This window comes from Hirsutella rhossiliensis, assembly GCF_020360975.1.
Source record: "Hirsutella rhossiliensis strain HR02 chromosome Unknown scaffold00007, whole genome shotgun sequence".
Taxonomy (NCBI): Eukaryota; Fungi; Ascomycota; class Sordariomycetes; order Hypocreales; family Ophiocordycipitaceae; genus Hirsutella; species Hirsutella rhossiliensis.
In genome coordinates this window covers 867254-893103 of record NW_025408673.1, presented here as the reverse complement: position 1 = coordinate 893103, position 25850 = coordinate 867254, and the positions used below count along the sequence as shown (strand labels likewise).

Sequence of the window (25850 nt, the reverse complement as noted above, 5' to 3'; positions counted from 1 at the left end):
GTATAGAATAAGCTATAAAAGTAACCCCGTTTACTTACCTTATATTTATAGTTTAAAGAACTATATATAGTAATAAAAAGGGCTAAATAGTAATAAACCTACGCGCTCTTAATAGTATAGCTATCTTAGACGCCTACCTAATACCGCTTTAGGGAGATATAATTTAAAAGCTATAAGGGAAACGCTTTATTTCCACTATAGACGCTTAGTCTTTCTTTTATTAGTTCCTTATCTATAAAGAGTATTAAGAAAGGTTTATAGTAATTAGCTATAGAAGCTTAGAACGACTAACGGTAGCCTTAATAGGATATAAGAACTTACCTATATACGTTTAAAGATTTATAGACTAAATCCTCTAGGAATATATAGAATATTCTTCTAGGTATATTAATAATATCGTAATATACTTAGATATAAAAGATAACTACGTTCGTTACCTTTAAGCTATCTTTTAACTCTTTATAGACTATAACCTAGCCTTAGCTAGATCGAAATTATTCCTAAGCTACCTATATATAAAACTATTAGGATTTCGAGTTAATAGTATCGGCTTAATAAATACTAAAGAATAAGTATAGGCATTATAAGATATAGAGTTTCTAAATACCCTATAAGTACTAGAAAAGTAGCTTAGCTTAGTTAACTAGCTATAGTACTTAGTAGCTTACTTCTCTTAAAGGGTAGAGGCGCTCTAGGTTTAGAAAACGGTAATACTTAAGGAAGTATAAGATAGTTAAGCGCTACTTAAAGGATCGGTAAAAAATAAATATACCTTTAAGGCAATATACTAACCTTCCTTAGCGGAGGAATAGGCCTTTTAAGATATTATAAATACTTTTATAAAACTAATATAGCTATACTATTTTAACCTACGATAGCTATTATTCTTATAAATCGACGCTAACCGCGAGCTAGGCTTTATAGTAGTAGCTTTCTACCTTATACTAAGGGTAGACTAGAACCTAGGAAGGACCCTGCCTTAAACGAGTATCTAGCTAATCCTTTACCTTAGTAAACGCCTAACTAGTAAAGAACCTAGATATTAGCCTACTAAACTTAAAGTCGCTTATCTTTCCTAGGTATATTAGAAGCTCTAGTTATATATTATCTCTACCTTACTACTAAAGGTTATTATACTAACTAACTACGCTACTACTAGCGTAATCCTAAAGTAAATATCGCTATTTACTACTAGTATAAAAACTAATAATCGGCTTATATTTACTTTATAGTACCTTAGCTAGTTTCCTTTAAAGGTCTATTATATTCCTAGAACCGCTAATATCCTTACCGATATACTATCTTAACTACTATTTATAATACCTAGGAAATATAAACCTAGGAAATTAAACCGCGTTTAGAAAGATAAAGTACTAGTCGAATATATATATATAGTTATAAAATCCTTTATCTAACCTAACCTATGCTAAAAGATCTAAGGAGTATATATAGAAGAACCTAGGTAGGCCGGTATATTAAAGTAGCTTAGAAATAATAAGTCCTAGGTTAGTCTCTTATTTATTTAGTAGAATAGGTTACTTTACTTAGTTAAGTTTAAAGGTTATTATTAGCTTTATATCCCTACTATTTACGCTAAGGAAATTATCGCTAATAACTATATATATAAATTTTACTTTAAACGGTAAAGGATATAAAAAGAGTTATCCTTTACGTTTACTATTACTAGCCTTAAGAAACTTATTAATAGCTTTATCGATAAGTACGACGCTTACTATAGGAACTAAACTAACCGGTTAAAGGCCCTTAGCGAGTTAGTTTTAATTATATCCCTAGCCTTATCTTTCTATATAATTACTATAGATTTCGTTATAAGACTCCTAAACGTTCCTATAGACCGAACTTTATAGATACTACTTATTATAGTCTACTATAATATACTACTAACGGTAACCGATAAGTTCTTAAAAATAAAGCTCCTTATCTTAAGCTATAATTAGTTTACTATAAAAGACTAAGCTAAGGCACTATTTACTAAGTTAATACGCTATAACTAAGGGATTCCTACTTAGATTATCTTTAACTAAGACCTTAAGTTCCTTTCGGCGTTCTAGAAAGGACTATAGATAGTATATAGGTCTAAGTTATTAGTATCTATAGCTTAGTATCCTTAGACCGACGGCTTATTAAAATAACGTAACTAAGTAGTTAAAACCGCGCTTTAGTTCTTTATAACTAACTTCCTATCTTATCGATAGGTCGACGCGTTACTACTACTTTAATTTACCTTTAATAACTCTTACTCCGCGGTAATCGGCACCTCTTTAAGTAAGCTACTAACTAGGATATAGATAGACTATAGTAGGCAATACCTTAAAGAAGGCCCCCTATAAATAGATAAGGAGATACTCTAAGACTAAGCTAGGATCTCGATCGCTCTAGCTTAGGTAAGAATAAAAAAGTAGTATAACGTAAAGCACTAAGTACTAGAGTTTAAACCTAGAGACTAGGTATAGCTCTAGCTAGGGAAAGGATATAATATAGCCGATAGATAGGTAGTAAAGTTAAAGGAACGCTATATAAGACCGTTTAAAGTCCTTAAGCGGATCGGCTATCTAGCCTACCGCCTCGACCTAGCCGGATCCTTAAATATCTATAATATTATTTCCGTTATATAGCTATAGCCGGCCGAATAACTAGACGCCTAACCTAGCCCGGAACCTAATACTAACTACTAGGAAGTCGAAAGAATCCTTAACTCTAGAACTTATAGATATAGCCGAGGGACCGCTTATACGAAATACCTCGTTAGCTAAAAAGGCTAGCTAAGTAGCTATAATTCCTAGGTAGCCGCTAAGGATATTATCGCTAAAGACCTTATTAAAGAATTTACTATATAGTAAGAAGTATTATAAGGTTATATTACCTATACCTAGAAGCTCTACGCGCGCGCCGTATAATAGTATAAGCCGCTATAGCTAAAGGAGAAATAATAGTATATAGTATATACTATTACTATTTATTCTCTTAAAAGTCTAAGGATAGGTTAATTAGCTAATAAGTATTAATAAGCCGCCTATAGCGAACGGTAACTTAATTCTATATTTTAGTACCTATATTTATTTTTATTTTAGGAACCTAATTTCCCTATCCTTTTATATTCCCTTTTCTATATTAAACTACGCCCTTCTTATACTTATATTTAAGGTTCCCGCTATTTAAGGCTATAAGTATTATAGTAAGGACTTAGTATTTCGCTAGTATTTCTCTAACTAAATCTACCGCCGACCGCCGCGCTTAAGCCTTAAGGGATTCTACTAAGTAGTTTAATTATATAGGAATAAAGCTAAGCTCCTTTATAACCTTAAGTCTAATATAGCTATATTTACTAAGTAGAAATAAGATAATTATAGTATATATATTAACTACCGCGACCTCCTTATAAGAGAAGGGTACGATCTTAACGTAGGCTTAGTAGAAAACGGTATATACTATACCCTTTTATTACTTTCCTTAGCTAAAGCCTATAATCTACGTAAATAGGACTAGCTATACTTCTCTACGCTTTATAGTTATCGCGAAGCGTGGCCTGATTTCGTAGTTCTTAGAGATATCTCTTAGTACGAGGGACCTAGGAAGCTAAAAAATAGGTTTTAAAGAAGGAGCTAAAAAGAGGTATAGAGAAGAGGGTAGGGGCATAAGGGGAAGTAGAAGTAGCGATAGCTTCCTATAGAGGTAGCGAGAGATAAGACGGATATGCCGGCAACGGCTAGAAAGGAGGGGAAAAACCAGCAAAAAGCTTAGTAGTTAAAAAGACATTAGTAGCTTCTTTAAGTAGGATCTTCTTTATTAATTAAGATGCTAGATAGATATAAAGAGGGGCGTTAGATAGAGGAAAGATAGAGAATTAAGGTAATATAATAATTACTCCCCTACCGTAATTGCTGCTCCTATATATAAGAATATACCCTTATATTCCTATTTTACTATTATAAAGAAATAATAGGCATAGGGAGGCTTTATAGAATAAGCTAGTAAAAAGAGGCTCTATAATACAGTCTAAGGGAATAACCCTTAAAAGACAAAGACCTCTACTAGATATCTATACCTTCCTCTAGGAAAAGCGGGTTAGGATAAGCCTATCCTTACAAACAAAAATATGCATAAAATGCAGAAGTTAATTACGAGCAGAACGGATACCCTATTGCCTATTTTGGCCTAGCGGTTCCAAAGATATCCGCGATACGAGAATAGGTAGGGCATAGAACATTCTAGTTAAATCCACTACTTATACTAGAACCCATAGTCTTACGTTAACCATCACGCTACAATCAGACCACCTACTAAGTCAGGAAGATATACTATAGATAGAGCTTTTTAAGCACTATAGAATGTGCTAGAAAGCTGACTAATTGGTCTACTAGTAGGCGAGCAATGGTCTATAAAAGACGAAGGATTTCCCTAGGAGTAGTAGATAGAATAAGTAAGTTCGTAAGTATCTTTTGCAACGCTATTCTTTTAATATATTATTCAGCCCCTTATATGCTCGTTATAAATTCCGGACGAAATCCTACCCTATACTCCTTCGACCGATCTTTCCGCTTACGTTATCGATTACCCGATTCTACGCTTATTACTTATACCTTCTTATACTATAAGAATTAAATATCTCTGCCCTACCTATCCGACCCCTTACTTTTACTTTTACCTTCGTGCATTTTATATATACTTTTTATATCTCTCTTTACGAGAGTTATAAGCCTAGGAGGAATAGAATTCCTATACTTTCCGGCTGCTATAAAAGGCACCTTTCTTATATCCCTTGTAGCTTCCTTTTACCCCTCTTACTAGAAAAGCCGATTTTTACCTAACTTTTCTACCCTTCCCCGCAATAATAACGAAAACCGACTCCTCTACCGTCCTTATAGTCTATAGGACGATTCTTATAAAGCCCTAAGATTAGGATAAGTAGGTAAAGGAGCTACGGGCTCGTATAAATAGAACTATTTATAATTTAGTCTTCTTTAATAAGTAGGACCCTCTCGAGCCCCCTCTTTATCTTAGGGTAACGGAATTTATAGAAGGAGCTTCCCTCTTCTCTAAGCTAACCTCTATATAATAGAGAGCTTTTTCTACTACCTTAGGTAACTACGAGAGTTACCGTAAGGAATACCTTTATAAGACGAAGCTACTAACTACTATACGCACGGTAATAACGGAATCCGTTAGTGCCGTAAAGCTAATTACTCTTTAAGAGGAGGAGACTCCTAGGTAGTAGCTTTTAAAGCTCGAGACCTCGATAGCTCCCTCGAGGGGCTATATAACTAACTATATTAAGAAGACCTATACGGTATATCTAGGAGCCTTCTTTACTAGAAACCTACTAGCTTTATCGTAGCTAGCTACGTAGGAAGAAATCCTAGAGAAAGCTAACTAATACTTCCTTATAGAAGCTCTTTCCGGCTAGTAGCTACGGGATATATCTCTACTAATAAAGCCTATTAGTAACGGTTACTTAACTATCTTTCGAGAAGCTAGCTAGGAATTAGATAAAAAGGCTACTAGAGTATAATAGTAAGTAGTCTTATTCCTTTATAGCTAGTACTCGACCTAGACGGTTCGACCTACTGCCCTTATAGCTGCTATAGCCCTTATTGCTACGGCTCCCTCTACTGCTGCGGCTGTTACTCCTTTAGCTCCTCCTCCTTTAAGAGCCTTAACCCTGTCTTTAACGGCTGCCCTGGTCCTAGCTCCGCCTCTTACTCCGGGCCCGGCCCCGGTCCTATTAGTTAGACCGGCCCGACTAGTCCCTTAATAGACCTTTTAGTCCGTTAGTCGAAAAATTAGGGAACTAGTCGAAATCGAACCTCTTCGTTAAAATTAGTAATAAGGGGTAAAAAGGGGGGGTTTTTAAGCAGACCTTCTAGATCGGGATAAGGATTCCTTAAAGAAATAAAAGACTAAGCGAAACGGCTGCCTAGCCTATAAATCCCTAGGCTATCGATTATTATAATACTAGTAGGTCTTCGAGGAAAACCGACCTAAAGGATTTAACCCTTTAAAGAGGCTATAAGAAATAATATAATAGTCTCTTAAAGAGGACCCCTCGTTATAGAAGAAGATAGACGAGATTCGGGTTACTAAGAAATAGTAACTAACGCTACTACCCTTATTCGAGCCGTAAATTCGAGGAAAAATCGTTAGTATAGTAAATCCGGCCTTCGTCTTCCCTATAGATTAATAAGGCTAAGACTAACTATTAGAGCCCTCCGATTATCCCCTACGAAAATTAGCTATCCTTAACTCTAGTGCTTCCCTCGATATCTATAATATACTCTTACGATTCCGGTCCTTTAAGAAGGCATAAAGGGAATATCTTATTGCCGGGGAATTAACCGTATAGATAGAGGGATATAAAAGGGTAAATTTCACGATAAAATTACCTAATAGGTCTATACGAATTCTTTAATAAAAAAGGGTAGCTTTTTGCCCTCGATTTTTAATAAGCCTAATTTCCTTCTACCTTCTTTAAAAGGAAGGGATCTTCTAGGATATAACGTCTAAGCCTATAAGGCTAGTCTAGAAGAATTAGACTATCGGGCTTATCGAGGAAAAATTCGGTTAATTTATTCTCGAATTCCGACCTATCCTTAGGAAGGAATCTCTCGAGAAGTTAGCTTTCCCTACTAGGAGGGTAGGTTTAAAGGACCCTCTTCCGGCAGCCTAAGGAGACGGTCTTCTTTAGCACGCACGTCTTAGTTACCCGGGCCCCCTAGCTTTATATAAGCTAGGCTAATAATAGGGCGTACGAATAAGGGGCCTAAAGACCGTTAAATACGAATACTATGGCTAAGGGAAGACTAGGAGACGAATTTCTAGACGAACGCCTTTACGGCTAGACTAGCTATATAAGGAAATTTAAGTCGACTAGACCGACGTCTCTAGGGACTAGGAAGGTTTCGTTAGGGTAATGTTTTTTATAGACGCTTTTTTAGGGATGGTTTTCCCCTATTTCTTACGGACCTACCTAAGTAAGTATAACTAGTTTGCCTTCTAGGACTTCGTTAACTAGATAAATTCCTACTTTAGCTACGAGGTAAAGAAGATACGGTTTAACGGAGAGCTATTTATAAAGGATATCTTAAATTAGCTTCGAAAAATAGGTATTTTACCCCTCTTATTAGCACTAAATACCTAGGCCTAGAACGGAGGGGCAGAAAGATTAAGGGGTGCTATAATAGAAAGGGCCTATATAATAAGACTTACTATAAAGCTTCTATACGACCTTTAGAGGGAAGTCGTTAAGACCGCCTATTACCTATAGAACCGGACCCCTAGGGACCCTAAGGACCCTAGGGAACTAAACTAAGGAATAGACTAAAAATCCCCCCTCGAGCTCTTTACGAAGAAGAGGGCCTCGCTAGCCTACCTTTATGTCTACGGCTATAAGGCATACGCTATAACTACCGATACGCAGCTAAAAAGGAAGAAGAAAAGAAAGCTTAATCCTAGAGCCTTTATTAGTTACCTTATTAGTTATAATTCTATAAATATCTTCTAGATCTAGATTCCTCTTCTATAGAAGGTTATTTTAACTAGGGATATAATTTTCAACGAATCTAGCTTCTTTAACGGGAAGAGGGATTAATAGCCCCTCTTACTCTCTTAACGTTAGCTAATTTAGAAGATTTAAATCCCCCCTTCCTAATAGTTTTAAGAAGAGGTCCTAGACGAGGAAATAAAAGAAGAAACCGACGTCGAAGTAGTTAAGGATAACGCTAACTTCGAAGAAGAGGAAAAAGAGGAAGCTGCTAGATTAGATAATCTAGATAAAGAAGGAGACTATAGGAAAGTAGTAGAGCTAGAATACGCCTACCTCCCTACGCCTCCTCTTACGGAATAAGAAGAAGATCTAAAAGCAGCTTTTTCGGTTAGTCTTCCTATCTCGACCCTTAAGGGGGTAGGAAAGGCACCTCTCTTAAAGGATTACCCGGCTGCCTTTTTATCCCTACTTCGAGAAGCAAAGGAAGGTATAGGGCCCGATACGAAAGAAGACTAATTACTCCCTTATTTCGATCGTTTTTCCGACTTCTATTTAACGCCTATAGAAGACGGTTCCTACGGAGCATTTATAGTAGGCTGGCTTTTTAAGCCTCTATTAGTAAGGAAGGTATATAAAAGAGACCTCCCGGACCTACTAGTAAACTAGAAGCAGCTAGAAAAACACCCTTTTAGAGACTAGTTTTTCTAGGCTTAGAAAGACTACCTAGCCTTATACGAGGAGATAGGGTCTTTTAAAGAGGTCCTAAAGGAAAAGGTAAGAGGAAAATAGGTCCTTAGCTATAAGTAGGTCTTTATCTATAAGACTAATAAACATAGCTTCCTTTAAAAGTATAAAGCCCGGCTAGTTATCTATAGGAATTAATAGGAAAAGGGGGATCTACCTACTAAGGCAACCACCCTAGCAGGGATATCTTTTCGGACCCTTATAGCTATAGCAGCAGAATTCGACCTCGAGCTCGATTAAATAGATATAGTTAACGCCTTCGTTAACTACCCTCTCGAGGAAGAAGAAGTTATCTATATACGACTTCCTCTTAGTTTCTAATAACTAGGAAAGGTTCTACGGCTTAGGAAAGCTCTATATAGACTATAAAGATTACCCCTTCTTTAGCAATAGCATTTAATAGGTTCCCTTAAAGCCCTAAGCTTTACGAAAGTCCCTTAGGAACTATATATAATATAGAAGGGTAAAATCACGGTCTTCTTCTATATCGACGATATTGTCTAGGCCTACCTAAAAGAGGAAGAAGCTATTACTAGGGAGGCTATACGAGGCCTATAATAAAGGTATAAGATAACTAAGCTATAGGAGCTAAAGTAGTTCTTAGGGATATAAATCCTTTAGAATAGGTCCTAATAGACTATCTAGCTTACCTAAGACGCCTATATCGATAAGGTCGCTTATAAATTCCTCCCTACTTCCCTTAATAAGAAGCTTCCTACTACGCCTATATTAGATAAAGAGCTTTTACTTAATCCGTCCTTTTAAGCTAGGGAGTAAGAGAAACACTAATATTAATAGAAGGTAGGCTCCCTGCTTTTTTTAGCTATTTCTATTAGACCGGATATCTCTTTTACGGTCTCCCGGCTAGCTAGGTATAACTACAATCCTAGCCCTAGGCACTAAGAAGTAGTAGACTAAGCAATCCTTTATCTCTATTTAACGAGGTTATATAGTCTACGCTTAGGAGGGCAGGGAAGGAAATTAGCTGCCGAAATCTTCCTTTATTCGAGCGATTCGTCCTTTACGGATAATTCCTTAGATAGAAAGAGCTTATAAGGGTATATTATATCCCTTTTTAGAGGAACTATTGCTTAGAGAGCTTCGAAGCAAGCTACCGTTACGACTTCTAGTATAGAGGCAGAGCTACTAGCTCTTTTAGAAGCGTTAAAAGAAGCGATTTTCCTTAGCCGGCTACTAATATCGTTCTAACTATAAATTCCGTCCCCGTTAGCTATAGAATACGATAATATATAGACTATATAAATTCTTACGGAGGAAAATAGTAAGCTATTAACCTAGCTACGGTATATCGATATCTACTAGTATTAGTTACGCTAAGAGGTCTAAAGGGGACTAATTTCCGTCCGTTAGGTTCTAATAGTATCGATAAAAGCCGACGGTCTTATAAAGCCCCTACTAAAGTAGAAGCTAGCTATCTTTTTATAGTAAATTAGGCTAAAAGACGTTCGAGAAAAGCTATCCTTAGAAGCCCGCTTTAAGAGTCTATAAGAGGAGCTAATAGTATATAGGAGGAAGGAGACGTCTATAGCTAAAGAGAGGAATTAGGACTTATCCTAAAGGAGGGCCCCTAGCTTAATTAGGACTTATTCTTCTTAAAGGCCCCCTTTTTAGGGACTTATCCTTAGAGAAGCCCCCCTTTCTTATAGGACTTAATATCCTCCTTAAGGCCCTTTTTCCTAAAGTAGGTCTAAAAGAGCCTAGGGCTAAAACCCGGATTTCTCGAGTAAGGGATAAGTATAAACTAAGACCTCCTCTATATACTTACCGGCCTAGGTATTTAGCTTTACCCTTTCTATAAGGGCAGGCTATAGCTAAGGGGGTATATCGCGAAGCGTGGCCTAATTTCGTAGTTCTTAGAGATATCTCTTAGTACGAGGGACCTAGGAAGCTAAAAAACAGGTTTTAAAGAAGGAGCTAAAAAGAGGTATAGAGAAGAGGGTAGGGGTATAAGGGGAAGTAGAAGTAGCGATAGCTTCCTATAAAGGTAGCGAGAGATAAGACGGATATACTAGTAATAGCTAGAATAAAGGGGAAAAACTAATAATAAGCTTAGTAGTTAAAAGGATATTAATAGCTTCTTTAAGTAGGATCTTCTTTATTAATCGAGATACTAGATAAGTATAAAGAGGGGCGTTAGATAGAAGAAAGAAGGAAAATTAAGGTAATCTAATAATTACTCCCCTACTATAATTACTGCCCTTATAAGAATTAAACATCTCTACCTTACCTATCCGACCCCTTACTTTTACTTTTAACTTTATATATTTTATATATACTTCTTATATCTCTCCTTATAAGAATTTTAGTAAAAGGGGTAATTAATACTATATACTTAAAAGGTATATAGCGCTAGTTACTAAACTAGATTATCTTTTACTATATTTACCTTCTTTTTTATAGAATACTATTAAGAGCCTCCCTTATTATAAAATAACCTCCTTAAATAAATAGTAAAGTAGCTAAAATTTAATATCGGAATAGCCTTATATTTATTAAACTAAACGCCCCTCTTTCTATTACCCTACTATCTAGAAAGCTAGGATAGTAAGGGGGTATATTAAGGAAAGGGGGTATAATAGGCTATAGTTATACCTAGTAGACCTTGCCTAACTAATATAACTCCCTTAGCCTAAGGATATTATATAGGCCTAACTTAGGTATAGGAATATCTTAATACCCTCTTTTAGCTAGCTATATATAGTTACTATACCTATATAAGCCCGTCTCTTATCCTAATAGATAGACCAAGATATATATCACTAAATTCACCTTTCTATGCCCCTATTTCTTCCACTGTGCTCTCAAGCCACTGCTTAAGAGGTACCCTATAATATACCCACCGGAGAGCCTTTGCTATTAGTGGTGCAGGCATCCTCACTCTTTTGCCCGGATCAAGCCCCCCAAAGCCTCCAAGCTGTCCCAGAACCTGAATATATGGACCAAGCCAAAGGAAGTCCCCCTGGCCATTTTGCCCTTGGATATTTCGGAGCAAGCAAATAACATTGCTGTCGGATCTAGCTCGTGGCCTTGCCGATGCCAAGTTGGCAAAGACCGAGGAGCTCCAGCGGAGCCTGTATATATGTGCGTGGGGCCATAACTTGGGACAAAAATCAACGGATGTGCATGTTTTGTGGTGTATGTAGGTGTGTAAACCAAGTCTCCTACCCCCGTTTGGCCTGCCCATGCTTCTGGCATCAACAAGACGATACAGTACTGTAGGCACCGTGTGCCCGCCTTGATGTGCATATGCAAGACAGCGAGTGAAGGCACGGAAAACTGGCCCAGCCTCAAAGTAAGCGCCCGCGAGGGCGGTTGTGCTCGAGATCTGATTGGCCCACGGTTTGCCCTGCAACGGGCTTTTGTCGTCCGGTCGGCTTGTTGGTTGGTGATGGAATCAAGGCGAGGCTCTGCATGGCAGCTGGGGCCTTGCCCGAAACCGTTCTGGGGCCCGAGCCGTTCTGCTTGATTTCAATATCGTTTTTTAATGAAGAGCCATGTAGAGTTCCTACGGCCTCAATCGCGACAAATAATGATGGCTAGGATTGGACATGAACCTCAATACGGCTCGGGTAACATTGCCGAATTATAACGGTATAACAATAATGAAGCCAAGCGCCGAGTACACATGCAGTTTCCGTATGTTGCCGTATCTTGGCTGTGTCTGTCTTGCCGCCCACGATATACTCCGCATAGACACACGATATATATATTTACCTACATACAGGTTTGTTAGTTAGGTGTGCATTTTGCACGGACATATCTTCACATGCGTCTCCCATTGGCTCGAGTCCAAGATGGGCGCTGCGATGCTACTCTCATGGCCGGATAAACCAACACAATCCCACTTCCTCTTGGCCTCAGCCCGGCGTGAGCCAGTACGCCTTGCCGGCGCTCTGTCTGCAAGCCGCTTCTTTCAGCTTAAATCCGAGTCGGCCGTGCAGGCAGGCGCAGGAAACCACGCAGGGGGTAACCAACATAAAGTGCGAATACTACTCACGTTTACACGTTCCCTCGGCTCGCCGTCATTTGATGCCTTCTGGCCCAAGATGATGGATAAAGATTGACGCCGGGGACCACATACGTGGCGAGAAAAAGAGCCTCCAGCAGTAGCACTCTCTGTTCTGGATGAACCGCATCACGGCTGGCAGGGCTGGCATGTCAACCGCCAGCCCGCCGCCCCTTGTTGCACCTATCGTTTTCCTCTTGCTCCATCTTGTCACCATGATCATGGCACAAGACTGCGTGCCCGGCCCAGTGTCACTGCCCATTGTCAACGTCACTTTGGCTACTGGCAAGACGCGACGTGGCATCGCCGTCAATGTTGGCCAACCGAGCAGCAATTTGCCTTCTTACCCAAATGGTGAGTGTCATCGCTGATCATTCCACGTTTTCACTGCTTCTTTGGCTGACAGTCGGCAGGGACAATAACAACGCTTTCTTGTATGGTCCCAAATGCGACTCACTGGGCCTTGTCGACACCAACGACGCGTGTATCACGTTTCGAGGAGGAATCTATGATCCGGCCAAAGGCGGCCCTGCCCCTTCTGGCAAGCCTCTCGCCGAGCTATGGGACTCCAAGACGTACTCCATGTTTACAGACACCTTGAACCTTGGCAACAACGTCAGCCTGCCCAATTTCTCCATAGCAAGCCCCCACCGACTGGAACCTCCAAGGCTACGATCCACAGAACATCATCGGCCTGGGTTCTGCTTCCTCGCTCATCAACGCTCTACGCAAGGCAGGTCACATTATGTCGAGCGCCGTTGGGTTCTACTGGGGTCTGGACGGTGTCAATGACCGGGACCAAAGACCGGGGGCCCTCGTCTTAGGCGGATATGACAAGGCAAAGACGTACGGCGATGGCTATACGGCCTTCTTAACTGACACAAGGGATTGCGAGAGTGGCATGACGGTGCCTCTCCGCGACATTGTGCTCAACTTTGCCAATGGCACCAATGCTTCCATCTTCCCGCGAGAAAACGGTGGCACCGTACTACGAGCCTGTCTCCTGCCCGAACGCCCCGTAATTATGGACATGCCTCGAACTCCTTACTTCAAGAACCTACTAGCCGGGATAGGAAATTTGGAGTACAGTCGCTCCGCGAGCATAGATTGGTGGAGCGTGATTCTCGATCCTAGATTGCCAATGTGGGTATCGCCAGGGGGGCACGGCTTTCATGTTTATGTTACCGATACGTATGTTGCTTTGGCTAACAATATGACTATATAACTTCACCGGCGACTTGTCCTTTGTACTTGACAGCGGCCTGCAGATTAAGATACTCAATCATCAGCTTATCGTGCCTGAACGCTGCATCGAGGCCGGAGGGGAGATCTCCGTCAACGACTCGCGGCCTGCTATACGCATCAACTCGCTGCAAGTCACAACAGCTAACTACATACCGGTTCTGGGCCGATACTTCCTCACCAGCGCCTACCTCATGGCCAACCGCGGCGCTAATCAGTTCACACTCTGGGAGGCCAACCCAACGTCCGAAGAGAACCTGGTCGCCGTCAATGACAAGAACGAGGTGTTTCCAGCCACAGCCAAAGAGGTTTGTGCCAGGCAGCCAACTGCGTCGCTCCAGCCGGAGCGAGGCTCCAGTTCCAATGGTGGCGGTTCAGGGGCCTCCATAACTCCTGGAGCCGTCGCTGGAATTGCTGTTGGTGCAGCAGCTGCCCTTCTGGCTGCCGCCGCTCTCATCTGGTGGCTCTTGGGGCGGAAGCGCAAGGGCAAGACGACGCAATCAGAGCCCAACTTTCAGAATGGGCGAGACCTATCGCAGTCCCCCAAGCAAAATCTTGGTTATCCCAGCCAGGGCTTCCCACATTTTATTCCGCAGGAGATTTCGTCGGAGCCCATGAAACACCAACCGACAGAGATGCCGGCTTTAATTGAGGACGACTTGGGCTACACTGTATACTACATGTACGTGCTCTTTTTGCATAGATCTCTTGGGCAGGTCAGTTTCTACAGCGAGGCTACGTGAACACATGAACAAGCGATTGGGTGGCGAATAAGCCAAAGACTCTTTTCCATTATTAGACTTTGTCGGCATCGAGAACGAGCTCGACGTTATCCAGCCCGAGCATGGCTACGATATTCGATGACCTGTTGGCAGCATTCAACGCAGTGATCTTTTGATCGAACTCTTGTTGCCAGGGATGAGCAGTTCTCAGCTACAATAACAACGAGATGATCAGGCATTGCAAGAGAGAACATTTAGGCAGCAATTATCAGGGCCATCATGTGAGGAATGAGCGCGCGGCTAATCTGCAAATCGAGGCACAATATGACTGCCAGAATAAGAGTCGCCTGCAGGAGCTTTTTGTCGCCGGCGGTAGATGCCGCGTGCTGACTGGCCACCACGGTATAACGAATTTGGGTGTCAAAAGAGAGGAACAGTACACACACGCACACGGTCACACGCACACGGTCAAACACACGCTCAAGTTGAAGACGCCTGGTAGCCATCTGGCCAGTATGGCCACTATCTGCGATTTTACATTGGGAATAATACTCTTACCCGGCCTGTAGCTACCGTCTCCGTCTTCTTCTGATACGAGTTGGGAAGCCTTCCTTGAGGAGCTCCGGCCCGATATATCCCTCTACGATCTTCTCGAGATAGATTTACTGACTTTTCTTGCCATTGGTATTGCCCGGAGCTTCACACAAATTTAACGAGCTCTTGTGGAGCCTCTTAATGTCTTTCTCTTCCGGCGTCTTCTGCTCTCAGAGATGATCCGAGCAGCTACACGTGCTCGGCTTCTTAGTACCCGAGCCTTGACCTCGTCACCGTAGCTAAAATGTGCCTTATCCGAGGAGACAGCCTTATGCTAATCCTTTTTTAGGCCGTTACCTGAGCACCTCTTCTGCCTAAGCAAGCTGCCGGTAAAATTGAAGCCAGGGGAAATAGTGGAAGGACACCGCCTTGCAATGCAAGACATAGAGTACATTCTAAACCAGTTGGCCTGTTACTGACGCAAGAATCCCGATAACATCAGGTTATCAACCGAGTTGATGTCAGCCAATTCAATTCAACTCAATGTAGCTTAATCCAGACTGTGGAGGCTTTGGAACGTGTAAAGGACTTGAATGATTCCTGCCAGTCTCCGAAGTTAGCGGTGGGAGTAACATTGTCTAGCCCGAGGTCATTCACGAACGTACATGGAAGCGCTGACTCCGCAAGGTGCGCCAGGTCGGGTGCTTCTCTACCTGAAGCAGACATCGTCCTCATCAGTTAGGCGCACCAAGAGAGTTAGGTCCGTCGTCAGTGAGTTACAAGTATCATAATCGGAAGTTCACTATTTTTACCAAGAGACTGAAGCCTTCGGACCCGCTCCACCTTTTGTACATGAACGCCGTGCCCGGCAAGGATGGACCGGAATACTGTGCTTTTCGCTCCGGGCCCGTGGTTTATGAAGAGGCGTGCGGCATTCAGTTCCACGCCTAAGTCTTCTTTCTAGGGTGAGACCCAAAATCGCCAAGACCCATCGGTACGCCGCTTCCTTGGTCAACTCTTCAATAAGTCATCCCAGTGTGCCGCTTACTTATGACGAGACTCTATGTGGAGCTCTTATGATCCATGATGGAGATCACAAAACGCTTTCGCGCAGAGCCATTCGCCCGCACCGGACGCAGCAGCTAGCCGCCCACGGTCTCTTGCTCGTGAGCATTGCCTACATGCTCTGCCTCAAAATCAACCTGACGGAAGGGGCCCGCACCGTCCTTCCGCTCTGTAGGGGTTTTCATTAGACTCTGGCAAGGTGGTGGCCACTGGATGGTCGAGTGGTGGCTAGTTGGCTATGTCGTTGTGCTGGACAGCTGAGATGGCCGGTGTCACGGCATCGCCAGAACGCATCGTATCCACCTCCAGCGGGCAGGCCAATACGACGTCCTTAAGTTTGTAATCTGTGGCACGGCCTGTGAATTTGCTCCGTCTAGGGAGGCGAAGAGGTTTTGTTTCGGAACTAGCAGCAACTAGCCACAAGGGGCATTAAACACGGATTCTTGCCCTTGGGGATGTGGGTCATATCCAGGGACATAAGATAACGCCGGGAAGTAGAGAATGGGACTACTGAGATCTCGCTTTACCTTGGAAATAATAAGTGAACATAAGATAGGACATTTTTAAGATATACATAACAGGTCGGGTTTAAAACTCTATTTCTCGTCTTATGTCGAGGCAACTGCTCCTACCGCTGCCCCTCATTGTAGAAAGCTGCAGCACCTTCTACCCGATCCGGTTACTAAACGGCACGTTTCGGACTTAAGCTACATAGTGAATGGGGAACTCCCGTGATTTGAATCATTGCAGTGGCTCAATGGGCTGACCTTGCGAGGCACCGAGTCACCAATGTTGAGGGTGAAGATGGTCAATGTTCTTGACATGGGGAGTTAATGTTCTTGACCTGGGGATACTTGGAACCCGCTTCGTGCATTCGAATAGTCGCCCATACACTCTCATCAGCTACCCATAATGCCCGATATTAGAAGGCTGTTGCACGGCCCAGGCTCCACGGACTCTTTCTCAAAGAGCGAAAAGCCTTCGGGCGGCGACGCTCGCTCTGTCGACGGCGTACAGCGCCACTTCCATGGCCCGTGACTTCTCAAACACACTCTATCCACGTCCAAGGCCGTTTCCCCAAGTTGCGACTCGATAATCAGGACCTCTCAGGCCATTACGTGATTTTATGTGGCCCCGACATCCGGTGATGTGCTCAGCCCCAGGGTCTAGGGCCGCCCGTCGTCAACGACGACCCCCGCCCATGTCCTAGAGGAAACGGATCGGTATCCCAAATTATGCGAGAAGAAATGGGCCGTCATATAGAGTATCAAGGTTCTGTTATCGGCAAATGGAAACTCTCAAATAGAGGCTTGAGAGCACAGTGGAAGAAATAGGGGCATAGAAAGGTGAATTTAGTAATGCATCTCTTGGTCTATCTATTGGGACAAGAGAGGGGCTTATATAGGTACAGTGACCACACAGAAACCTATGCCAGTTGCCGCTTGAAACGCAGGTGATGATGATGGAATGCATGACCTTCTATCAGAACCTCTGCCGCTCTTGTGGCAAATGAACCCTTGTGCTGTTTGATTGAAATAGGAAGATGGGTCTTGCAAGAGCGTGTGATATCTTACAGCACATTCATTACGAACGGAACAAATCATAATATAAGAATCAATGCCCCCGAGTAGAGCAGCAACCGCGCGCAGAGACGGGATGTTTCGGAGGGGCCGACCATTGGCGGCTTGATTCTGCCTCCTGGCCTTGGCCAGAACCTGGGGCCTCGTTTCGCCATACTAAACGCTTTACACTAGAGAAAAATCTTAGCAACACAATCATGCACCGCCCAGCTGAAAAATTGATAGCTATTACAGGGCTGTCTGAGACAGAATGGTGGAGCTCGCCGGGATCTAGTCCAACTTGTGTCGAAGGCCTCCATTCCCTTTCTGGTATTAGACAAGCACGTCTTGTGCAGCCCGGCAGAAGCCAGTCTTCTCGCATGAATGATGTGGTCATCAGTGTGCCTTCTTTGGGAAGCAGAGAAGGAACAGTCTCGACGATATGAGTCGTTTGAAGCTTGCTCGATTACGCGGCCACGATGTAACCTGGTATTAAATGATGCAATTGCCGCCATGAGGTCGAGTCAAGGGCTTTGTTGCGAGGCCGGGTACAATTCTATCATGTACATGTGATATAATATGCCATCTGGTCTCCCTTAGTTGTCGTGATATCTTCGGCACGTCCTTGGCTGCACGCTCGTTTTGAACCTGCTACGACCAAAAGGTCTTTTACAACTCTCTTTTATCACAAAGCCCGGCCCCATGAAGCTTCCCAAGGTATTAGCCTTATTCACGGGCTTTTCCTTTGCGGCAACTCTGAATATTCAACAAGACATTCAAAGCGCAACCGTCGAGCAACCACCTGCTCCGTCTGAGCAGCCCCCTATCGCGCAGAATGAAGCTTCTGTACCACCAGGCGCTGGAAAAGAAACATCCGGTGCACCCATCGAAAAAACTGCAACCGAAGTCCCAGAAGAAAAATCGGTGGTACCCATTGAACTGCCTCCCATTCCGGACAACAAGACAGCTGTGCCACCTCTGGTCTTGAGGGCGAGCGGGGAAATTGCCCTTGAGAGAGACAGGGACGGCACTCTTGATATAGTCCCAGATACCATTGGCCTGAACGTTCTTGAGCTCGTTGGCGACCCGGATGCACCCAACTCATCGGCCCTGGAGACTCCAACTGCCGTCAGCTCATCCGCTCCTGAGACCTCAAGTGTCATCAACTCACCCGCTCTCGAGGCACGGGGCGCCGTTGGCTCTTCTGCGCCTGAGAACCGTCTCCGACGTCGTGGCAAACCAGATGGTCAGCGCGAAGATATACCCGCCTCAAAGGCCGCCACCAAGAAAGACAAGGGCACTACCGAGTCTGGAGTCTTCTTCCGCGGCGACTCCCGGGCCCCTGACGAGGTATTCAAGTCGGGCTTCCAGCCACAGGGCAGAGACATGGACCTGCAGCGCCATCTGAGCTTGAGCGGGGGCTCGGGCTACGTCTCACTGTCGCGATCCAGCGCCTCGGCCAGGCCCTATGCATTTGGTCGAACCGGGGAAAAGAAGGAAAAGGGCTATCTCTACCTCGTTGCCCCGAATAACGTGCCGAACGGGTACTATCTCCCGGAAGTTTTCTCCAAAGACGGGGCGGTTCGGGGGAACCGGGAGTTTGCAGTGGCTGGTGCCATCCCTCCCTCGGCCATCTCCGGGGCCTACGAGCTCGACAGCAAGGACCCCAAAGCAAAGCCCCAATGGAAGGCGAACGGAAGCTATGGGTTTAAGAAGCTTCCGTGCTCGGGTAAGAAGAGGGAACTATGCGAACTGACTCGGAATCCCGATGCCGGGGCCGATGCCGGAGTCGAGGACGAGGAACGGGGGAAGAAGAAAGAAGGCGAGCCAGGCGCAAAGGAAGACGAGCACGGCGGGAAGAAAAAGACGGGCAAGGGCAAGACGATTAGCAACAAAATCAGCCAGAACCGGTTCTTGCTATGGATCTCGGAGAGCAGCCCTGAGGCGTTCAAGCCGCTCATCGAGGCCATCAAGGAGGGCGGCATCTCGGTGCAAGACTACGAGCTGGCCTTTAAGCGCGCCCTCTCGCAGGCGGTGGAGACGCGGTACACAGACTTCAGCTCATGGGGATCGGCGGCCGAGACGCTCTTGAACATTGTCACGGACGTTTTCCAGTCGGCGCGGCTGGCGACGCCGCCCGGGTTCTGGGAAGAGGCCATCAAGAACCTGCCGGCGGTGGCTCGAGAGATCAGCAAGGCCCAGACGGCCGAGGAGAAGATGGAGATTGCCAACCGGGACATTCACCCGGTGGTCAAGGCCTGGTCTTTTACGCCAATGGGGCTGATCAACGAGAGCCTGATGAAGGAGGCGGCCAACCAGGCGCCCGTGGTGCAGGGCGTTGCGGCGACGGCGAATAGCTTCTGGTCTTATACGCCGTTTGGGTGGATTGTCAACCAGATTTTCCCGATTGAGACGTTGATCAGGCAGAATATCGATTTTCGATGAGCTTGAAAGGGCTTTTCAGGAGCCTACAAGAGGGGATGAAGTTGGGGTGGCGGGCGAAGATATGGAGTTTAGATTTTCGTCAATACTCACAAAGTAGACGAAACACTAAACTACCTAGTTATAGCTAGCGTCATTGACAGCTCTATGGGTGCTCAATCGAGCTGCCCAGTTGCAGCCAACTTACCCTATGCCCAATACCCGTACACCCGGCTCTCCGCTCTTGCTGACTCAGCTTCAGCGGCGTACCTGCCTACAGTACGGATACAGTACGAGTACGTGCCCACCACCTCGCGCGAGGCTACGTAGCCCGAATCGGTGACCTCAAGCTCTCCCACTCTCTCCCTCCCTCTCTCTGCTGAAGCTGGCGTCAACGTCCCACGCCATCTCCCATCGACAACCGCGCCTCTCTCCGAGATAACCGCGTACGGAGCTCCACGATGCGGTCGTTCATCAGCCTGGTTGTACTGCTCTTTGCGGCAGCGGCGGCGGCGCTGAGCACCGCGGGCAATCGCTTGCTGGCTGTGCTGGACAACGTCGCCGACCGGGATGCCTACTCGCAGTTCCTCGGCGACCTCAAGAGTGAGCGCTTGGCCTGCTTGATGGCCTTGGCATGATGATCTGGATTGTCGCTAATTGGCATCCCATCCGCAGCGCGAGGCTTCGCCCTCTCATATGAGACGCCTCGCAGCGAGGGGCTGCAGCTGTTCCATGTGGGAGAACGCAACTACGACCACCTCATCTTCTTTCCCACAAAGGTCAAGGGTAAGAAGCCCTCTCTCCCCCTTGAACGAGGCCCCAGCGCTGACTTCCTCCTAGGTCTCGGACCCAACCTGACGCCCGGCCATCTCCTCAACTTTGTCAAGGCCGGCGGCAACATCCTCGTGGCCATGTCGTCGACGACGCCCGCCTCCACCTCCATCACTCAGCTGCTCTCCGAGCTCGACGTGTTCCTGCCCGCCGAGCGCACCGGTACCGTCGTTGACCACTTCAACTACGACACCGAGTCCGCTGCCGAGGCCCATGACGTGCTCGTCCTCGACGCCCCGACCACCCTGCGCCCGGCTGTCAAAGGCTTCTTCGCCATGCCCGGCGCTGTCTTGGCCCTGCCCCGCGCATCCGGCCACATCCTGGGCCAGAGCAAACTGCTGACGCCCCTGCTGCGCGCCCCCTCGACCGCCTACTCCTACAACCCCAAGGAGCACTTTGCGGCCGTCGACCCGGACGAGCTCTTCGCCGCCGGCCAGCAGCTCCATCTCGCCTCGGCCGTGCAGTCGCAAAACTCGGCCCGCGTTGCCATCCTGGGCTCGGCCGAGATGCTGCAGGACGCGTGGATGGATGCCAAGGTTGCGCGCGTCGGCGCCACAAAGAGCAAGGCCGCGAACCGCGAGTTTGCCAAGCGCCTGACAGGCTGGGCCTTTCAAGAGACGGGCGTCTTGCGCGTCAACTCGATTGAGCACCGCCTGCGGGGGCACAACGAGACCAACCCCACCATCTACCGCGTCAAGAATGATGTGGTGAGTTGGCACTTTAGATTTCCCCTTTTCACCCTCACTGCCGCTGACCCTGCCCGCAGTCCTACAGCATCTCCATCTCTGAGTACTCGTGGGACAAGTGGATCCCCTTCGCCCTGCCTGGGGGCGACAGGATCCAGCTCGAGTTCTCCATGCTGTCCCCCTTCCACCGACTCGACCTGGTGCCGACGCTGGTGACGGAGACGGCGACCGTCTTTGGCCAGGACTTTACGCTGCCCGACCAGCACGGCATCTTCAACTTCATGGTCGACTACAAGAGGCCCCTGGTCACGCACGTCGAGGAGAAGCGCACTGTGAGCGTGCGGCACATGGCGCACGACGAGTGGCCGCGCAGCTTCGTCATCTCGGGCGCCTGGCCCTGGCTTTCGGGCATTGCGGCCACGGTGTCGGGGTTTGTGGGATTTTGCGCCATCTGGATGTACAGCAAGCCGGCCGCCAAGGGAGGCAAGAAGGCCTGAGGACGTGTGCGTTTTTTTGTGCGTGCTTGTGTGTATGATGGCTGGCGGTAGCACGGGCAAGGCATGGGAATCCGTTGCTACGTGTAAAAAAAGACTAGAGGCAGCAGGAACATGGCGATGAACGGATGAAATAGAGACGCTTTCGCAACGACATCTTTTCTATTTCTCTTTCCTCGCCCTTCCCTGGCCCTTCCTCTCTCTCTTCGCAATGTCTCCCTCCCCCTCGTAGTGGCTTGAATGGGTTTTTTTCTTGACCTTGGGTTACAGAATCGGGGTGCTTGCTTGAAAACACCAACACCAAACACAGAAAAGAGCGTTGCGTGGGACACGCGGGAAGCCAAGGGCACAACGCTGCTCTCTGGCCGGCAGCTCTCTTTATCTACCTCTCGCCGTTGATATTGGCTTCCCGTACATGTTTCTGGAGAGCTTAAGTGCTTGTTTGAAAACACCGACCCCACGATCAGAGAAGGGCATGGCGCCAGAAACATGGGAATGGAGGGCACGATGCCGTTGCTTGCGCTGGTGATTCTTCTCTCCCCCTCTCCCCTTGTCTCTCTCTCGTCTTCCATATAGATTACTAGCCGTTGCAGCTTGAGAGCTGGTGGCGCGTATCTTTGAAAACACCGAGACACCGCGGCCAGAAATGGGTGTTGCGTGGAGCACTCGAGATGCAGGAGGGCATGATGCTGCTGCTGGATCAGAGGGATCCCTTTTCGCTTCTCTTTCTCCCTCTCCCCTTCCGGTACAGCAAGGGGGCCACTACAGACCTTGCGCCGAAGCGTTGGGGGTGCGTTGGAAACTAGAGCAACAGTACCGAAGAAGCACCCGTGCGCGGAGCATGAGAAACACAAAGCACAGGATTCTACGCCCGGTCGTGACTGTCTCCGTCCCGCTTCCTCTCGCCATGGGACTGCAGAAACAGTTTTCTTGTAGACAGCAGAATGAAGAGACTATAGACGAGACAGGCCAGACAGGAAAAGACAGGCACAAGCACAGGCACAAGAATGAATTGAGAAAGAATGATGGACCCTCAGATTAGCTCTCTTGTGTTCTCACTGACAACTCGCGGACGACAAAGGTCTGCTGCTGCCTGCAAATTTGGCTTTTTGGACCTTGGTCATCACCGGGTCCATCAGCTGTATCCCCCGTCCCAATTCTCTCTTCCCCCCTCACACTCCACCTCCCCCCAAGTTATCCTCCCCGTGTCATCGGCTTCCACTTCTCCAAATCAGACGAGTCTCCCCGCCACAGCCGCTGCCCCCCAACCGCCAAGCTCAGCCTGCTCAGATTGAAAACTACATGGAGTTCCGTCATGCAAAGGCCATAGTCACCCTCATCAGGCATGTGTACAAAATTTTGTCATTCATTGCGGCTGCGTGAGCATGGAGAAAGGAAAGCGGCAGAGATGCAAAGACACTGAAAAGCAAAACCAGGACTGAAGGAAATCAGGACTTGGGGTGGTGGAGGAAGGGGTGGGAGAGACAAAAGGAAAGGGGGAAAATTGTCCGATCAGATATCTGTTCTCTTGGTCATGGCCGAAGCCTGACAGAGCAGGCCCCCGGGTGAACCTGGGATCTGTCTCCCTCTTTCAGAGTTTTATCATCACTTCGGGTTAATGGTAGTGGGCATGTGAGGACATCCGGTCGTCACCCCTTAGGTCCCGGTCCGAATTGTCGATGGTCGTCGAGAGGGATCGGTGGAGGAGGGTGGTCGTCGAGCGGCGTCGGTGGAGGGAAGTGGTCGTCGAGCGGCGTCGGTGGAGGGGAGTGGTCGTCGAGCGGCGTCGGTGGAGGAGGGTCGTCGAGGTTGTCGGACCAAAAGGTGGCGGTGACCTGCAAGTGTCAGCTGTGTAAACAAGTGAAGAGAGAAGAGTGGGGCAGGGCAGGAAGGGAAGGATGAAAGGTTGTTGTGACTGTTACCTTTGGATGTTGGTGATGATGTCGATGAAGAAGAGAAGAAAGGAAGAAGTTGGGGGCCAGAAGTGGTATTTATAGGCGTGAACCAGAGCTCGCAATGCCTCAGGCAGCCTCGCAATCACCCGCATCGCCTCAGGCATCGAGGCTTCAATTGCGTCACTCACTCGAGCGAGGTGAGCGCAGAGCAATTCGGCCGCCGGCTGCCGCCAATCATGTGCGGGCGCAGGCGTGATTGACAGAGGCAATGGACCGTGATTGGGTCGCCTGGGCGGGCAGCGGCGGCAGAATTGAGATGAAGCGCGTCACCGGGTGGGGGGCTGAATAGCTATTGAGGTGCGAACGGCCGTGGTGTTGAGGAGAGGTTGACTGAATCACGAAGCCAAGTCTGCAGCTGTACAGATCAGATCAGTAAAGTGGGGCACATGTAAGGCTGACGGCTGCCAAGTTTTGCGGGAGATGGGCGGCCCAGTTATTTCTCGGTGCCTGGCTAGGTAGGTACCTACGTACCTAGCTACAGTACGGTACCTAGGTACGTAGGTAGCGAAGCTTTATTCAGCCGCCTGTCACGAGGCTGGCTGGCTGGCTGGCTGGCAGACTTCATCGACTGCAACAGCGGGCACGAGGCCGTCTCGACACACGCTGCACCAACCCCCCACGCCCGCCAATCTGCTTGCCGGCTGGCTGGCCGAGCAGCTGTTCAGCGGCACGCGACTTTACACACCAGCAGCCACCAGGGAAAGACTCTACGCACCTGCAGCGCCAGGACACAGACTCTGTGCAGTGCCCAAGGCAACCTGTCCCGCCGCGGCCTCCAAGATGGTGCGTACTCTCCCCGCCCTGCACATGCCTCTACATCCCCGTAGACCCTTCCCATGCTCACCCTGGTCCGCATGTAAATAGGCTCGTAACTCGGAGAAGGCCCAGTCGATGCTGTTTCGCTTCCGCGAGGCACAGGCTGCAGACTTGGGCATCATCGACGCCGGCCGCACGCGCCGCCCCAAGCTTATCACCGAGGTGGACTCGATCCCCGCGTGCGAGAAATGGCGCGGCCAGGTGCTGCGGGAAATCTCGCGCAAGGTGTCGCGCATCCAGGAGCCCATCCTGAGCGACTACCAGATCCGCGACCTCAACGACGAGATCAACAAGCTCATGCGCGAGAAGCACATGTGGGAGGTGCAGGTGCGCAACCTCGGCGGGCCAAACTACATGCGCGGCGGCGCCAGGGTCTACGATGAGCAGGGCAGGGAGGTGCCCGGCGGCGGCAAGGGCTACCGCTACTTTGGCCGGGCCAAGGAGCTGCCGGGCGTCAAGGAGCTGTTTGAGGCGGCGTCCAAGGGCCCGGGCAAGGACGACAAGGCGTCGGCGGCGGGCGAGGACAGGGCGCTGCGGAGGGCCGTGGACGCGGCCTACTACGGCTGGGGGCCCGACGAGGAGACGGAGGAGCTGCTGCGGTACGAGGCGGAAAAGGAGCGGCAGGCGGCTGAGAACTTGCTCAAGACGGGCGACCAGGCGCCGCCCGAGGGCTGGGAGGCACTGCCGGGCGAGGGTGGGGATGGCGAGGTGTGGGTGCTGCCCACGATGGAGGAGGTGCAGGAGGAGTTGCTGGAGAGGCGGAGGCAGAAGCTGCTCCAGCAGCTGTAGGGTATTACCTGCGAGAGGCTGTCTCGTCACAGGCTAGGCTGCAACGGGCGCACTGGATACGAGGGGCAGCAGAGCCGAGGCATGCGTCTACAGGAGCTGGGCAGTTGGCACTGGAAGGCTGGGTGTTTTGGGGTCATCTCTTGGCTTGTACGATTTCTATATACCCCCAATGCCGAGAGGCTACGTCGGTGCGGGCCAGCTGGACAGTGAAGCTGGACAAACAAGTGCGTGGGTGGCCAACTGGCTGCGCCGCGTGAAAAGTGGCAGCGACAAGAACGTGCCGAGGGCAGCGCCGGCAGCATGGCGAGAGCTTCGGCTAGAGTCGGACTGGCAGCTGATGGAGGGGAGGGGCTTGACGGGAAATAGTGCCCAGTGCCACGTATTCGATGGAGTCGAAATGGATTCTGGGTCGCCTGGGGCGCTGCTCGAGGGAGGCCCTCTTTGCCGCTCGGCAGGGCGTGGTC

At 47.5% G+C, this 25850-nt stretch overlaps 4 protein-coding genes across 4 annotated transcripts; all 4 read left to right on the top strand.

Annotated features, from left to right (window-relative positions):
* Positions 1–12487: 12487 nt before the first annotated feature.
* HRG_06840 (Peptidase aspartic) lies at positions 12488–14257 on the top strand (the record flags this gene model as incomplete). The annotated part of the gene is made up of 4 exons (XM_044865311.1): positions 12488–12626; positions 12686–12706; positions 12941–13415; positions 13531–14257. The coding sequence occupies 4 exons, from the start codon at positions 12488–12490 to the stop codon at positions 14255–14257; spliced, it is 1362 nt and encodes a 453-aa protein (XP_044719273.1).
* A 3839-nt stretch (positions 14258–18096) lies between these two features.
* Positions 18097–19839, top strand: HRG_06839 (uncharacterized protein; the record flags this gene model as incomplete). The annotated part of the gene is made up of 1 exon (XM_044865310.1): positions 18097–19839. One exon carries the CDS (start codon positions 18097–18099, stop codon positions 19837–19839), a length of 1743 nt encoding a protein of 580 aa, XP_044719272.1.
* A 437-nt stretch (positions 19840–20276) lies between these two features.
* HRG_06838 (oligosaccharyltransferase 48 kDa subunit beta domain-containing protein) lies at positions 20277–21829 on the top strand (the record flags this gene model as incomplete). Its single annotated transcript, XM_044865309.1, has 4 exons — positions 20277–20418; positions 20491–20601; positions 20656–21353; positions 21413–21829. The coding sequence occupies 4 exons, from the start codon at positions 20277–20279 to the stop codon at positions 21827–21829; spliced, it is 1368 nt and encodes a 455-aa protein (XP_044719271.1).
* A 2732-nt stretch (positions 21830–24561) lies between these two features.
* HRG_06837 (isy1-like splicing family domain-containing protein) lies at positions 24562–25386 on the top strand (the record flags this gene model as incomplete). Its single annotated transcript, XM_044865308.1, has 2 exons — positions 24562–24564; positions 24646–25386. 2 exons carry the CDS (start codon positions 24562–24564, stop codon positions 25384–25386), a joined length of 744 nt encoding a protein of 247 aa, XP_044719270.1.
* Positions 25387–25850: the final 464 nt, after the last annotated feature.